This window comes from Esox lucius, chromosome 16 (genome assembly GCF_011004845.1).
Source record: "Esox lucius isolate fEsoLuc1 chromosome 16, fEsoLuc1.pri, whole genome shotgun sequence".
Taxonomy (NCBI): domain Eukaryota; kingdom Metazoa; phylum Chordata; class Actinopteri; order Esociformes; family Esocidae; genus Esox; species Esox lucius.
The window spans coordinates 17,490,248-17,507,463 of NC_047584.1; the positions used below are offsets into that span (position 1 = coordinate 17,490,248).

At 41.7% G+C, this 17,216-nt stretch overlaps 2 protein-coding genes across 8 annotated transcripts in view; both read right to left on the reverse strand.

Moving 5' to 3' along the window:
* The window catches only part of myo3b (myosin IIIB), a 69,098-nt gene extending 60,354 nt beyond the window's left edge, over nucleotides 1–8,744 (reverse strand). For 2 of the 4 annotated variants that reach the window (XM_020054522.2, XM_020054520.2), the window contains exons 1-7: nucleotides 8,498–8,744; nucleotides 7,949–7,991; nucleotides 7,598–7,660; nucleotides 2,694–2,877; nucleotides 1,644–1,778; nucleotides 362–466; nucleotides 55–154 (exon numbers count right to left, since the gene is read on the reverse strand). In XM_020054522.2, the coding sequence (XP_019910081.2) occupies nucleotides 55–154; nucleotides 362–466; nucleotides 1,644–1,778; nucleotides 2,694–2,877; nucleotides 7,598–7,660; nucleotides 7,949–7,991; nucleotides 8,498–8,597 (730 nt within the window). In that variant the 5' untranslated portion in view covers nucleotides 8,598–8,744. Of the gene's footprint in view, nucleotides 1–54; nucleotides 155–361; nucleotides 467–1,643; nucleotides 1,779–2,518; nucleotides 2,540–2,693; nucleotides 2,878–3,601; nucleotides 3,706–7,597; nucleotides 7,661–7,948; nucleotides 7,992–8,261; nucleotides 8,387–8,497 lie in introns of those variants that run through there. The other 2 variants (XM_034286983.1, XM_034286984.1) reach the window with 2 other exon arrangements.
* An 835-nt stretch (nucleotides 8,745–9,579) lies between these two features.
* ubr3 (ubiquitin protein ligase E3 component n-recognin 3) overlaps nucleotides 9,580–17,216 on the reverse strand; it is a 40,848-nt gene continuing 33,211 nt past the window's right edge. For all 4 annotated transcript variants that reach the window (XM_020054839.3, XM_010890930.4, XM_010890929.4 and 1 more), the window contains 5 exons: nucleotides 14,756–14,881; nucleotides 14,495–14,674; nucleotides 13,165–13,374; nucleotides 11,960–12,099; nucleotides 9,580–11,864 (listed from right to left, as the gene is read on the reverse strand). In XM_020054839.3, coding sequence (XP_019910398.2) covers nucleotides 11,747–11,864; nucleotides 11,960–12,099; nucleotides 13,165–13,374; nucleotides 14,495–14,674; nucleotides 14,756–14,881 — 774 coding nt within the window. In that variant the 3' untranslated portion in view covers nucleotides 9,580–11,746. The remainder of the gene's footprint in view (nucleotides 11,865–11,959; nucleotides 12,100–13,164; nucleotides 13,375–14,494; nucleotides 14,675–14,755; nucleotides 14,882–17,216) is intronic.

Below are 17,216 nucleotides of genomic sequence, written 5' to 3' on the forward strand. Positions count from 1 at the left end.
CGAGCCACCAATTAGCCAAAGTGGCCCCACACAACAGGATAACAAAGCCAATACCAAAGTCAACGAGTTTAACTCCTCCCTCGGTGGTCAGAAGGATGTTATTTCCTTTGACGTCACGATGGATGATCCGGTTGTTGTGTAAATGCTGGAGGCCCTGGGAGGTGGGAGGAGCAAAGCAAAGAGGGCCTTTAAAAGTGTCAGTTAGCCCGTTATAAACTGTTTGCGATTGCTCATTTGAATGTGTTTCGGATACTGCTGCCTGGTGCCATGCATATCAAACAGCGTCGCTTCGCCCCCCCCCCCCGACCACAGAGTGTGCCACCCCTTCTGTCACTAGGAGCTCTGCAGTTGGCCATCTCACCAACAGGGCGCCGTATAAGATGTATGCGATAACAGGCTCCAGCAGTCGCTGGCCTCGCATGAGCAGGCCTTTGATGAGTTCGGTGACTGAACCCCCATTGCACAGCTGTGTGAGAGAAACAGAAAGACGGAGGGAGTGAGTTACAGAGAGATAGGGAGAGCGAGCCAAAGAGAGAGATGGAAAGAAAAAACCGTAGAGAAAGATGGAGAGAGCCAGAGAGAGAGAGAGGGATGGAGAGAGGGAGCCAGAGACAGAAAAACAAGAGTGGCTCCTCCATTACTCACTACGCTCGATTATGATTCATTACAAGAGCCATCCAACCCACACACAACTAGACTGGAGTAAAGGCTCCCTCTGCCAGGGCTTTTAAACTGTAGATTTTTCCCAGTGTAGATGGCTGACCTCCCCTCAGAATTACATCTATTGTTAGAAATGCTTATATTTCTCAAAGACTAAAACAAAAATGGTCTGTAGTTTGCTGTAAGACTACGGAGATCACAGAGATGCTAATGGGGGTGTAAGACCATGGAGATCACAGCGGTGCTAATGGAGGCATACGACTATGGAGATCACAGAGGTGCTAATGGAGATGTAAGACCATGGAGATCACAGTGGTGCTAATGGAGGTGTAAGACTATGGAGATCACAGTGGTGCTAATGGAGGTGTAAGACTATGGAGATCACAGTGGTGCTAATGTAGGTTTAAGACTATGGAGATCACAGTGGTGCTAATGGAGCTGTAAGACTATGGAGATCACAGTGGTGCTAATGGAGGTGTAAGACTATGGAGATCACAGTGGTGCTAATGGAGGCATACGACTATGAAGATCACAGATGTGCTAACGGAGCTGTAAGACTATGGAGATCACAGAAGTGCTAATCAAGCTGTAAGTCTATGTAGATCACAGTGGTGAAAATGGAGTGGCAAGACTATGGAGTTCACGGTACTGCTAATGGAGCTGTAAGGCTATGGAGATCACAGAAGTGCTAATCGAGCTGTAAGACTATGGAGATCACAGTGGTGCTAATGGAGGTTTAAGGCTATGGGTAACACAGTGATGCTAATGGAACAGGCGATTCAGGGTGTACATAATCAGGTACTGTCATGTTTGACTAGCACACACTACTGAGTTATTTGCCTCCACTGACAATGCTATACTGTGTGAGCATGTAGTCCTAAAGATGTAGTGATACATAGACAGAACTGGCCTATATGACAGGACAGTAACGCTGGGCAAAGTCCTACTTTACAAGCTCAACAGAAGAACACAGGAGATCTCACCTCTAGAACCAACCAGAGCTGTCCTCCTGAGAGGTCGTCTGACTTGTAGAACATCCCATAGAACTTCACCACGTTGGGGTGGTTGGACAATGACCTCAGAATGTTGTACTCTGCCTCAATCTCCTCATCAACATCCTTCAACGAGGGGGACGCACAAACATCACTCACAACAAGATGAAGATAGGACACACAACACTCAGACCCGACGACCAACACCCACGCAGACACACAACAGTATAGAAGCTTGTGACATTTCTAAAAAAGAAAAGGATGTTGAAATCAGATTATAAGGAGACTAAAACACCCTCAGTCCGAACCTGGAACTATAAAACACAGGATAAATTAGCTCCCGGTCAGAAATACCAATGAATCTTTTTCTATATCAGTTTAAATCTCAGTGGGAGTTAAGAGAAGGTGTAACGGAGGCGGAATTGCTCTTCCTGGATGTGTGAACGATATGGCGAGCAGTCTAATCAAGGAGAGCGATAGGCAGGCCTGCCGCTGTGTCTTCACACCCAGCCAGACAGGGAGCTACAGAAGGGGGCTAGCAAAGCCGCAGGAGGGGCTTCAGGCACAGACAAAATGACAGGCAAACACTCAGCCTGACTCTCACAAAAACAACACGGCGCCCCCGCAGGGCACCTTGGCCCCCCAACATGAGAATCCCAGACATGTCTGGCAGCCGGCTGAACATCACCGGGGTTGTGACACAGAGCTAACGGGGACGGGATGGGAGACGGAGCATCTAAAGATGACTGTGGAAAGTGGGTGTGGACACGGAGTGAAAACAGATGAAAAGGGAGACTGTCTGGGAAATCTATTAGGGAACAGCAACCACGTGGAGTCAGGTATAGGCAGTAATCAAGACAACTTACTCTGTTTGTATGCTTGGTATACTGAGTCAGACAATAGTGAAGAAAAACATTTGTTTGGTTTAGCTGGTCAGGGTTGACATTTCTGGCTGAAGGGAGGGGAAGCATCTAAACTACATCTTGCTTTCCAATCCAGGCACCAAGTGTTTAATTCAGTGATCCTGGCTCATTGACTTACATTGATTGGGTCCAGGACTTTGACTGCGGCCTGACTCCCGTTCTTCCTGTTGTTCACTCTGTAGACCTTTCCATAGGTTCCTTTACCAATGGTCTCTACAATGTCCCAGTCACCAGAGGGATCGGCCAGGCTCTCCAGACCAATCATACTGGACTTGTAAGGGTACAATCCATACAGTGACCTCCTGCACAGGATTATACAGATTCAGGGAAAATGCTTCATTTATGTACACACGGAGATGGGCAAAAAAATACAATAAAAACATAAAACAATCCGACTAAATTATCAAAATTAAGCACACAGTTCCCTTACAGAGTATTGTATCTAGTCAAATTACAAGTGTGTTTTGTCCTTTTTACATATAAAATACATTTGCAAGTACCTGCCTTAACATCAAGGGCATTGAGCTATGGCTACACTGTTCATCTTCTGATTGTTATGACTGTGATCTGTGGTTGTTTATCCGCTTTAGCTGATTTCACTGATCAATTCAGGACACTACATGACCAACATACAGTATTAGACATTAAGTATGTAAGTCCTACATATTTAAAGTACATGTAACAAACACTCTGCCATTCGCTCTATTAAATTAGTGTGTATCACTGACAAACCATTCTCTAGGGGAAGTTTTGCTAATCAAAGAAAGATAGCAGGCGACATGTTAGTATAACTTAGCTTTAAATCATCAAGCATATTTTTCTTTGACCACACTGGTCAATGTGTAACAATACCACTATGGATCCATCACCACTACAGTTATGAACAGCTTACAGTACAGTTTGTATTACAACAGACCACTTAACCACTGACTGAGCTCAATGAAATCTATTTGGCCAAGGGAGGCACTTAACAGGTTTAGATCTGCCAAAGATAAAGCAAAACACAAACCAAACGATGTTACTTACATTTGTACTGTTTGTTTCCGCTTACTCATTAAGCCTAGGACATAAGACAAAACCGCTAAGGTGTCCCATGGTTAAATGACAACCACAGACGACGCTTGCTTATCCCAGAGAGGACGCGTAACAAGCACTGGGACACTGAATTAGTGCATAACAAGCACCGTTTCAATGTCCAGGGACACGCCACTAAGAACACTTCAATCTCTTTAGAATCAATTGGATTGGCCTCAGATTATCTTGGCTGGTGCTTTCCTCTACCATAGAACCAGCCCTGCACCCCATGCTCCACACAAATCAAACTATCTTTGGAATCCGTTTCAATCTGACTTTGGTGTCTGAATTCTATGACCCGACGAGTTATATTAAATGACTACGGACAAGAGGCAGTTTCCTGGTCGCACAGATTGTAAACACAGACAGGACGACAAATAGCCTTTCCAGTGGCAGTTCTCAGTTGGGTTAGCTTTTAAGTCCAGTACCAGACTAAATCTAAATCAGACAAATCGTCCCATTGTGTCATAAATGATTAGTCCCAATTATCAAAGCAGGGGCGAGCCCCGTGAGCAAAACAATTTCGGAGACGTACTTTAAATGTCTTTTCAACCATAAAGACGTGTTTTCAATGCCCTTTTAACATCTTGTGCTCATAGGGATGTGTGTAATAAATCAGTCTGAGGCGTATAAAGAACCCATATCCAACGTGACAGACGTGACGGGTCAGTGGAGCAGAGTAAGAGGTGCCCATTCTGTATACGCCCTGGAGGAAGCCCCACTATCATGTGACAGAACAGGACAACAAATTTACATACGTATGTACTCCGTGTTTCCTGACCGATGGAAATTCACAATGAAAGCAGTTCAGTTTGCCAGAGGGGCCATGTGTCACGGGGGTGGGGGGGGGTTATATCTGGAGCATCGGTTGACGTGAAAAATGTAAAGGATATTTTGACCACCGGGGCTCTGTCAATGGACTGGGGTGGATAGATTTATGAGCTGGCATGGGAGCAGAGTGAGTGATGGCTTGACACTAGATGGATATAACAGTCATTTGAGGAGACATGCAAACATCAGGCAGACGGGGACAACTGATGTCCTTCACTGTGCCCTTCCTCAAAGAAAGCAAGAAAGCGCGGACAGGAGGAAGAACAGCCCTCTTTGAAAGTCTGTGCGTATACCGTTCTTGCCTATAGCATTAAGCAAGAACGCTCAATCATTTTCCTTCTGGTACAATGCCATACAAAAGACTGCACAGACATCATTGATCACCCAGAAATAAATATACCTGCTCAGTCCTCTTCAAATACAGTATATCACGTATATCCTGTGCAGCAACACAGTCAAACAGCTATTCATACTATTGATTGATCTCAACAAATGGGGCATTTTAGTTTCTATGAATGTGAGTCTGCACACTGTATTGAATAGAGTCTGTTCCTTTTTTTGCCCAGACAACAATAAAAAAAATTGTGAAGGATGGGCTTGTATTGCTAGAGAGCAGCAGCGTGGCCACAGTGGTTGACAGTATCAGACACCCACTCTACAATCCTAACTTTCTCCTGTGTGGCAAAAAAATTAACTGAATGTGTGGAACCTACATTACCAGCCTCCTATAGCCAGTCCAGCTGGTATTGTTCTTAGGAATACATTCTAAGCAGCTATTATAACCAAATCAGCCTTGTGATAAAACAAATGTGACAAAAAAATGTGACTGCACTTAGCTTTTATATCAGTTAAGACGTTAACAAAATTTTACAAAACTAAACACAATTTGACATAATTCCTTATGCTGCTCCTCTTTGATTTTAAGTATCACATGACCATAAGCATTGGTAAAATTAAACAGCAATTCTAAAGGCAGAGAATTACTAAGGAGAAGACATTATGCATCCTCAGTCAGAAAGCCCATGTTACTTTCATAATCAAAAATGACAAACTGAATATTACTCAAACTGAATTCACAAATATTTTCAATTTTCTAATATTTCTTAATTATCCTATTAAAGAAATATTGCATACCTTGTTTCCGACAGTTGATTCCCTTGCAAGTTCTGCTAGGAGTGTGTGTGTGTGTGTCTTTGTCCTAGCAACCTGTCCCTGAGCAAATAACGCAAATCAACTGTGATAAATTATTCATTCAGTTGTAATCAGCAATATGATCTTGTTTTAAATATTCAGGTGCCAGATGTATCCAGTCATAATGGAGGTAGATATGAAGGCTCTCAGATGACACACAAGTAACCAGGAAGGTCTGGTTAGTTACTAGGTCACATGACACACGCATGTGTCCTCTCTTTAAACAAGCTGGACCTTGCAGATACACTCTTGATGAGAAGATCATTGACTTTGCAGCTGGACAACTCCACACAAATATAGCAATTCTACATGTCTAACAAGAATATAATGAAAATACGTACTTTGGGTCCCAAGGCCTGGAGTTGAGAACCACTGCATTAATGTTGTCTATTCAAATTCACCTTTTGGGTATGTGCAACTGCATATGGCCTTTGTACTTCAATTGCATAGTCGGTGACATTGCAGCGTGTTGCCTTGTATTGTACTCATTTGCTAAATGGTTAGCAGCAACAACAAGACATTATTTCACATGGGTAACAAACACCAGCAGTCATGTTGCAATGAGTGCAAAGCCCAGGGGAAACCCAGGGAGGTGGAAAGTGGATCCCACAGACCGAAAACAAAAGATAACCTCTGCCTCGCTCCCACAGCAGCCCCTAAACAGAGAACTGCCAGCATATCAGGGATAGGTCACATTTTAATTTGAACTAACGTAATTAAACCTAGCCCATGTTGAATGTTTATACTTATATTAACACAAAATTCTGAAACTGATACATTCCCCATGCCAGAACATATTGAGCAGCATGTAATAAATACTACATAGCCTACTTTTCATCTTTTCACCTGTAATAACCACTGCATTGCCTACTTTTTATCTTATCACCTGAAATAACCACTGCGTTGCCTACTTTTTTATCTTTTTACCTGTAATAACCACTGCCTTGCCTACTTTTTATCTTATCACCGAAGCAATGAGAAAGGAAATGTTCCTAGAGCTAGAGATAAAGCAGAGGCTAGAAGACAGCTAATGAGTGCTTTCTAAAAACAGGACACCAGAGCAGTGATGGCAAGGCCCTGGTTACTCACTGTTTACAACACCTTGTCAACAACATGGGAAATAACATGTAGTGTGGAATGCAATGCTCTTAACTGATGCGCCATCCAACATAATGATGTATGACAACATGTTTAATATGTATTGGTTTGTTAATTAATTCAAAAAGCAAAAAAGTATTTGCCCAAAGTTTATGAGAATGCACACAATATTGAAATGTGCCCAGTAATTGTGCCAATGCCACATTCAATGTCTTTTTTTTTTAGCTCTGTAATGTGTTCAATCAGCTGTAAATGATTGATCAGCTCATTATGATTCTTCATAGGCAAAATCAAACAGGTGGTTTAGACATGGTGGCCTTTTCTGGCCATGTTACCAGTTACTGTAACAGATTACCTTCCACACTGGACTGGAGCAAGAGTGCAAAGGTGTATGAGGATAATCTTATTTTCTACTTCCGTTTTACTCTCGCACGCACACACACACACACTCTCTATTTCCCACCCTGAATGGTGAGTCTCGTGGTCTGTTGAAAAAATACTCAGTTCTTCCCAGCTTTAATCCCTCCTAAGGGGCTTTACTGTACCGTAAACCTCTATCAATGTGTCAAACTTGAAACAGCATGTCCTTGGCAATAACCCTGTCTTACCATGGTACCACACTAATATCATACTACAGGATATAGCCAGTTTACAGGATACATTTGTATGATAGCCTGATCAACCATACCGACTGTTGCATTCTGTTCAGCTTTTTGAAAACAGCATGGAGGCTTGCAAGACACCAGGAGAGTTGTACTACAGCAGGATAAAAGTATGATATATAGTGGTGAAAGCCAAAGTGTAAAGAACTGAGATTTGGGCTCTCACCATATCCGGCCGTGTAGATGGAAAAACTCTTTGGCCTTAAGGTGACTTTCCTCAGTGTTTCCCCTGAGCATTGAGTAAAAACAACACCCTAACGTCAATACATGCATCTAGCGTACATCTATTATGACTGCAACCAAGCAGTTAAAAAACTGTAGCCAAAGCAGTAAAGCATGTGTTAAAAAAGCTGCTTGATAGTGGGTGATAAGGTCCATTCATGTTTGGCAACGAGTCTCATCAAGTACTTATCGCTGTGAGCTGTGATGTCAGCCTATAGCATCCTATCCAATACTCTGCAAGGTAATGTAGGCATATTACGTTTGCCTGACACCTCATAAAATAACAATGTCTTACCCAGTCTTTGCTGCGTCTGTATTTCCAGTTGTGAACCCGAACCCTATTTACATGACACAAGACAATTAAACGAGTGATTAAACGAATTAAACATGTCGACAGAGTTTTGACGTCCAACAACCTACTACCACGTTACGTTTAATTTGCGACATCACAATCTCGACTCGTTCATTTCAGATTCCCCACCTCAGAAATGCGCAGACGACGAATGACATTCCCAAGTTTGTAACCATACTTTGACCATACTTTTAGCATAATGTAGTCGTGCAGTGTAGACATATCATCCAAAGAAGACGTTTTCTCTGTATCTTACCTTCCATAGCGACATATCCCTTAGCTTTTTCGGTTTTCTGACTAAGCACAGTCACATCCACTGGTCAAGGATTTAATAATTTACAGGAACTTGATAAGCAATCCAGAGGAAGTAATATAGCCTACTCTAAATTGCACTATGCTGATGCACTCTGTGTAGGGTTATCTCTAATGACTGCAATAGAGCATAAAAAGTAAGATTTTACGAACTTATCAGTTGTTAAAATAAGGTCTTACCAAAGAACGGAACCAGTACATTAAGGGACGACACCTGTTCCGGAAGTTTTAAGACTCGTGTGATCGGTGCGTGTGAGAATCCTTCCATCTCCCAACTCATAAGGCCTTGGCCTAGCTATTAACGTCCGTCTTCTGCATGTCTGATCACGGACCCCATTTCACTAATTAAAGATGCCATAGTGCCTTTGTGCGGTATCGGTCATTACGTTGGAGGGGCCTTTTGTCTTTGCAAGTCAACCCAATTTTACTCCAGTGCACAAATTTGTTACTGCTGCAGCTAGTTCACATATGTCATGCCCCGGTTGCTATGCAACGATGCATTGAGAATCATATTCTTTTTCCTCTTTAATTGTCAATCAAAAGTAGCTTTGGTGTTACTAAAAAAAAAACAACAAGTACATAGAATCCTAGAAATCTAACAAAAATGTTTTTCACTTTTTCCACAGACAACGGAGTTGTACATCATATTCGTTACTGGAAAAGTATCTGTACAATATTCTTTCCAAATACATTTTAAATTGAACATTATATCTGGGTCATATGTTCAATCTAAGCAATCAATGAGCAAATGATCCATCCATGACCTGTTCCATTTCTGCGACAATGCCTTAAGACCAACAGTCTAGTGGCAATTGATCAATGACATACGTTCATCGATTTGAGTGCATTTTTGACTTCTCATTGGCCTATGTAATTTCAAAACAATGCATGTCTTACATAAAAGTAAATTCTCCACATATGAGGAAGCAGTGGGGTGCGCTTTTCCCATAGGACCCAAGCTGAACGCAGAACTCTCAGCTGAGTATGTATCAATTTATCAGTCTTTTCCATTCTAGCTTGTCGTCTTCCTCCTGGACTGCACGGTAGACTGTGTTAAGAGTAGGAGGCCTACAGTTAAGGGTTACCATGGCGCTAACCTCAATTTCGACTTGAGATCCTGAATAATCACAATTAAAGGCCACAGTAACCACAAGAACCTCAAGGGGCATTGGAGAACACCAATTGTGGTAATTAGCTGCACTGAATGGAATACAATACAAAAGGCAATGACATGAGCATAGTAGACAATAAAGATTAACAAGTCAGTGTGTTTATATTTTATTCACATATGTTACATTTTGCAATAAATGTCTAAGTCACACTTTCTGACCCAACTCAGAAAGTCTGAATCAGCACCTACAGTAATGTACTGTATTCTTCCATATTTTCATTCATACAGGAGAACACACAGAGCTTTCAATTAGAATATACACCCCATCACTCATTGGATATTCTGTTGCGGTCACATACAAAGAGGAGACAGCAAAAAAACAACAAAAAAAAATATATAGGGAAGGGAAACTCAAGAATAAACCTATAAGCAGCATGCATGGATTTATGAAAAAATATTTCAAGTGTTCTTTAGTCCTAAAATATTCCTCCTTTAAGCATGATGTGGACCAGAAATAACAATAAAAAATCCAATCACCGAGGGATATGGATGTGCAGTGCTTCCACTAAAATGTAACACTAATCTTTTAGGCACAACTGGATAAGTATCTACTCTTCCGGTTGATGAAATGGGAATTGAAAGAAAGAATGTAAGACACTAAACTCAAGTGTGACTAAAACAGCATCATGCACATTATAAATTGTCAGTTTTGAAGTCTGATGTCTATAACGTTGGAATGCGTCCATGGGCCCAAAGAATTACTGATTTCAACTTGGTAAAAATATAGGCAAAGAGGAAACAGTCTTCCTTATAAATATCTTGTATTTATGGCTTTTGGCAACCAAAAGCATACAAATGAACGGATTGGTTATTTGACAGTATATAAAATAATATATTGCAACACAAGTGTGGATTAGGTGCAGGACATCCGTTTGTTAAGTTTAAAGCTATTACACATTTCAAAACCAACTAAATAAGATCTTAATGATTCAGAAAAATAACATTTTGAAGAGACAAAATGGTATTTTCAATAATTTCCCAATACTTGTTTACCTTCAGTTGTTCATAAATGAAGTCTTGCATTACGTGCCCATTAACATGTCCCAATCGATTTCCAATAACTATACAGAACAACTAAGAGAAAATGTGAAAATCATGAGGCCAGAGTACAATCAATGACTACTGCCAAAGTACAAAAAACATCAGAAGCTGCAGAAATCTTGAAACTACTCCAAATCGCTTACAGAACATCATCAGTACAATAACTTGTTGACCTTGACATTCTGAGCCTTGGAGGCAATGGGGGATGGGAAGTAAGTACGCCAATATCAGTAGACAGGGATATTTCACAAGTCTTTCCTTTGTACTCTGCTGTGGCCAGACTGGTGAGTGGACAGTTCCTCAGGGACCCGAGCCAGGGGCTTAGTGAAAGGCAGGACTGCAGAGACTAATAGAGATGATGGCAGTGTCTCCTTCAACCTCGCAGTCAGCTGGAATCAACAACCTGTTGCCAGTCACCTACCATAAATGTAAAGCCTTAACTTCTTAGAAAAACAAAAACATCTTTACAAAAGGTTAAATTACTTATTTAAACAATGAGCAGCAGCATTTATTTAAAAATTAAAAACATTATATTTTAAACTACAGCAAAAACAAATACCTGAGGATGAATTGCAACTAGACCCTAAAAGAGCCTTTGTTTGACGGCAATAAACTCTGTGTTGATGTGTGGACTTGTGTCGCCTACCATAACGTCCCAACAAACTCACTGAGAATTTGCAATAACATCGCTACACTGATGAGGAGCTAAAAAATAAATGTCAGCAGTACAAAGACTAAAAAATTAGGGATATAGATCAAATCACACAGGGTGTCAAAGATGATTATCAGTAACCTTAGAGGGGCAGAATTGTCTTCATATATATATATATATCTTTGAAATATTCAGCAGTTCAAACTCATTAATTTAGCCAATCATTGTACAAATATACAATGAGTATTTTGAGATGAATAAACAATATTTGTCTACAAAACCTCTTCCAAAATAATCGGTTTCCTGGGCAAAGTTGTGCTTTAACTTTAAGCATATCAAATTCTGTTTCTTCCTGTTGAAATCCACACAGTAAATCACTTAAATAAAACACACACACACTGTTAGTCTTTACGCATGATTGTACACCAAACTCCACATAAACCCAAAGCTGTGGCAATAAAACCCTCTTCGTGTTCGTTTAGATCACATGATTCCTATACGTTTTTACAGAGGCAGACACTTAAGCCAAAGAGCCATTTCCAACCAGGTGTGGCTCGAGGTGACCTCACAGTCCGTTGTAGTGAGGACCCCAGCGCTTGTTGATGTGATCGAAGGTGTGCAACACCCACTGTTGCTCCAGCACTTTATACCTCTCCTCACACAGAAACAGGGGCTTGCCACGACTGCAGAACAGGGAAAATGCGATTAAAACCCTCCCACAGCAACCTACCTAGGAGAACCTGGAAGTGCAATGCAAATGTTTTGTATGTGTAAGTACCGTAGATCGCGGTCCTCCTCTCCATGGGCATCCAGGTAAACAGAGCCCCACAGGCAGAAGCGATGCCCACGGATGATGATGATGACAGAGGCATTGATCAGAAGGAATATGCCTGTCGCTGCGCCGCAGTGTTGAGAGTGCTACAGACAGACAATGCACACCAAATCAGACTGATCAGCACACAAAACAGCAGCAACACACAATCAAGTGCATTTTATTTGTAGAGTAGAAATATGAATAAATAGCCAACAATTAAGTGCTATGGGTCAGCCAAATCTCCTACGTATAGAGCCCTCGATAAATGAGTGAAAACGGATGTATAAAATATACATGAAATAGAATATATTTAATGCAAAATACTAAAATATATGGACAGGATATTCTCTTAAAATAAAAAAAAATTGCCCAAGCAATATTCATGAAACATTTGTAAAAATAAAATAGATATGTAAATATGAAATAACTAAATTCTTTTAAGCACATCTCATTCCAAAAGAACTGAGTTCTGGCCTTTCATCATGCCTTCCTGCCTAACAGGGTATGAAAATGAGCTAACCCATGTAAAATCCATTTGTTTTCTATTAACATAGGAAAAGAGAGACCAAACTCTAAAGTTACTTAAATTAGTTGCATTTTATGGTCACCAAAGCCACAAATATACAATAGGACGCCACCTCCATGCCAACAGCATATCTGAGGAGATGCCAAAAAATTTAATGAAAATGTTATAGCCTCTATTCAGAAGCACCAGCAAATGTAAAAAAAATATGATTTGCTAAAATGTCTCTCTTTGGCCACACACCCACACCAGTGATTTTGGCATTGAAAGGATGAATGTACAGAAAACGTTGTCATATCTACTGCAACATCCAATGGTCATGGAGCCCTCCTCCCAACAGCATTATAAACTCCAAGTACCAGGACATTTTTGCCCAAAACCTGGGTGCCTCTGCCAGGAGACTAAATCTTGACTGCAAATGCATCTTATAGAAAGACAATGACGCAAAGCACAAATCAAAGCCCAAGAAGAAACGGTTAATTAACCAAAAATGTTTTATAGTGTAACGGCCTTGAAACATTAACGAAGTACAATACATTCCAAATCAGGAAACTTTAAACACTGCTCATTTTTCTGAAAGGGGCCAATACATTTGGAGATGAATGCAAATTGCAATATAACCTTCCAGAAAGCCAGGGCCACTCACCAAAACACATTCACAAATCCCCTGCTGCTTGCAGCACAGCCCTTTGAGGCAGACGAAGGCCCCACAGACGAGGCAGAGCGCTGGGTCCTTTGGCACCTTTTTGCAGGCAGTGCAGGCTTTCCTGTGGTAGTACTGGAAGATGATGTTGTAGTTGTCAGGTAAACAGAGAAGGTGGGGAGACGCCCACTGTGGATCCTGGACAAGCAAAGTCTACACAGACAAAAAAAACAGGTTGACATTGATATGACTATTACTTCATCAATAAGGAGTAACCAATGCAATTTATCAGAAAAATTATTTGACACCAAAAATATCCAACCATGTCCAACAAACAAATCCTCTGACATCTTTTATCACATTGGGCTAAGCCGGGGATCTATTTAGCTCACTAGTGAGCTGTGTCAGTGGTAGTCCCACCCTTCAGCTGTCTATCATTTAAGAGAGCCAATCCAATCACTCAGGATCATGGTCTGAAGTCTCTTAAATTTCAACCACGTTCTCGACTGCTTTATTAAAGAATCCATCAATAGACTCTTTAATCAGCTAACTCAGCAGCCTTTAGACATTTGAGAAAATATGACAACACTTGTCTCCTGCTCCTCAGGGGCCCCCAAACAAACAGAGGATACAGTATATCCCTCCCCTAACAAACACTGAGGTTACTCTACATACCAGCTCCTCAGGCATCACCCAACAAACACTGAGGTTACTGTATATCATAGCTCTTCAATCCTCTCCACAGGGACCCAAAGACATTTCACAATTTTGTGGTTACCCTTGAGAGGCACATAATCAAGGGCTTGATGATTAGCTGACAAGTTTACAGTAAATAGCTCTGAAATAGGAATGGCTAAGGACGCCAGAACAGAGGGTTGAATAACTCTGAGATACACTCATTTCAGTTTCGGCATTAGGTCGCCCCACTTGCTGCTGAAAAGGATTCAGGAATATAGAAAATTAAAGTCTCTCAGTTTTCAGGCTACTACAGAAGGCTTAAATGAATTCTCAAGATTCCCTACAGGCCACATTTTCAGAACTCCCTGGGTATGACAATAAATAACAGCCACACTTACAGCTACATGGAAACAATCCAAAACGACAGAGTAATGGATGTTTTCCGTGTATGATGTAGGGCAGCAAAGGTCAGTGCTGAATGACGAAGGCAGGTTGCAGAGGGCCGAATACCAGCACTCGCAAAACAAATGCAACGGCAAACATATGATATCAATGCAATAAAAATAAAATTAAAAAAACACCACCACCCACCATTGGTGCTTTGGAGATCCTATACTAGAGCACAACGACTGGAAGGGCTTAGCCTCAAACCTACCATTGACTGCTCTGCCTGAGTGTCAGAAAGCCCTGTGACCTCCGAGCACCACTGGGTCATCAGGTCGAATGCGTTGACCATCCAGTCCAGACATGCGGCACTATGCATGGGGTTGGATGGTTGAGGGGCCGGGGCCAGGAGCCCTACACAGGTGGCCAGGCTTGAGAACTCATCCTCCTCCTGAAGAGGAACAAACAAAAAATAAGAAAGGCTGCCAAACACACAGAGACAAACGGAAGGACGTGGAAAAGTTAACGATACCGAGCAGCCAGACAGGTTGTCCCCATAGAGGTGGTGCAGAAGGAGACAGGAAAGGCGGAGGTAGGGCAGACAGAACTGCTGCAGGCTGTACTCTATGGACTGTGGGGACCACACACTGGAGCTCAGCTGGGGAAGGAAGCACAGGAGCAATGCCTCATCAATAACCTCTCAACAGCTGGCTGATAATAGGGTGATATACATCTCTTCAGAGAGCACAGATATCAAACCATTGTTGTTCAAGGTAATGGCCAATTTATCATCGAACAGAAAAGAGGAGGAAACTGGGGGATTAACATGAGAGATGGAGCCAACAATGTGTTAGGAGTTTGGCAGCATTGTCTTGAAAATACAAATGGTTGATCAACAGGCCACACATGAACCTTTGCAAAAGCCATTCGTTTTAACCTTCCTCCAAATACTGGTCTGTCTGATAAAGTAGGTTAGATTACTAAATGGCAAATACCTTACCAGTCAAACTAATATATTCATTCATGTTGTTCATATAGCCTGGCAAGGGTTGCTAAACCTTTCTTGGATGTACAATGTCTGTACATTCAGTGGGGAGAACAAGTATTTGATACACTGCCGATTTTGCAGGTTTTCCCACTTACAAAGCATGTAGAAGTCTGTAATTTTTTTATCATAGGTTCTCCTCAACTGTGAGTGACGGAATCTAAAACAAAAATCCTGAAAATCACATTGTATGATTTTTAAGTAATTCATTTGCATTTTATTGCATGACATAAGGATTTGATACATCAGAAAAGCAGAACTTAATATTTGGTACAAAAACCTTTATTTGCAATTTCAGAGATCATAAGTTTCCTGTAGTTCTTGACCAGGTTTGCACACACTGCAGCAGGGATTTCGGCCCACTGCTCCATACAGACCTTCTCCACATCCTTCAGGTTACAGGGCTGTCGCTGGGTAATACAGACTTTCAGCTCCCTCCAAAGATTTTCTATTGGGTTCAGGTCTGGAGACTGGCCAGGCCACTCCAGGACCTTGAGATGCTTCTTACAGAGCCACTCCTTAGTTGCCCTGGCTGTTTGTTTCGGGTCGTTGTCATGCTGGAAGACACAGCCATGACCCATCTTCAATGGTCTTACTGAGGGAAGGAGGTTGTTGGCCAAGATCTCGTGATACATGGCCCCATCCATCCTCCCCTCATTACGGTGCAGTCGTCCTGTCCCCTTTCAGAAAAGCATCCAATAAAGAATTATGTTTCCATCTCTATGCTTCACGGTTGGGATGGTGTTCTTGTATCATCAGACCATATGACCTTCTCCCATTCCTCCACTGGATCATCCAGATGGTCATTGGCAAACTTCAGATGGGCCTGGACATGCGATGGCTTTAGCAGGGGGACCTTGCGTGCGCTGCAGGATTTTAATCCATGACAGCGTAGTGTGTTACTAATGGTTTTCTTTGAGACTGTGGTCCCAGCTCTCTTCAGGTCATTGACCAGGTCCTGCCGTGTAGTTCTGGGCTGATGTAGTTCTTCCATTTTTCTAATAATTGTCCTGTAGCCCATCCCAGCCTTTTGCAGGTCTACAATTTTATCCCTGATGTCCTTACACAGCTCAATGGTCTTGACCATTGTGGAGAGGTTGGAGTCTGTTTGATTGAGTGTGTGGACAGGTGTTTTTTATACAGGTAACGAGTTCAAACAGATGCAGTTAGAGGTAATGAGTGGAGAACAGGAGGGCTTCTTAAAGAAAAACTAAATGTCTGTGAGAGACGGAATTCTTACTGGTTGGTAGGTGATCAAATAATTATGTCATGCAATAAAATGAACATAAATTATTAAAAAATCATACAATTAGATTTTCTGGATTTTTGTTTTAGATTCCGTCTCTCACAGTTGAAGTGTACCTATGATAAAAACCAGACCTCTACATGCTTTGTAAGTAGGAAAACCTACCTACAAATACTTGTTCCCCCCACTGTAACAGCAGGAAATATAATTGCTCAGAAAAATCAATCCAGTCATTCACTCCCCATGTACCGAGTGAAGTACTGAAGTGTGCTTGTGAAGAAGACCCGAAGAAAAGTAGCTCACCAAACCATTCTGAAATGCAGTTGTGCAATGCTCCATCTCAGGAAATCAACTACTAGAAATTAGCACAGCCTGCCATCAGCTTAAAAGCAAAACCAACATACTATCTGTGAAACACATGTTCAGCATGCTGCCCCTCTGAATGTTTCTATCAGCCACACATCTCACCATCAGCTGACATTAACCAAGCTAGGCTGGCGTGTGCACAGTCCCTACAGTTATAATTTAGTGTGGCAATTGTCCCTGCTGCCCCACCATGTGCTGCAGGAAGATGCAGGGTTCTACCGAGTCTGCTTCCAATACAGGTGAGCGGACGCACCTAAATCATTAAACTGGACAACTGCCAGTGCTGTACAGTTGGAAACAATTCCATAGGACATTTTCAGAAGATCCTAGATTTGG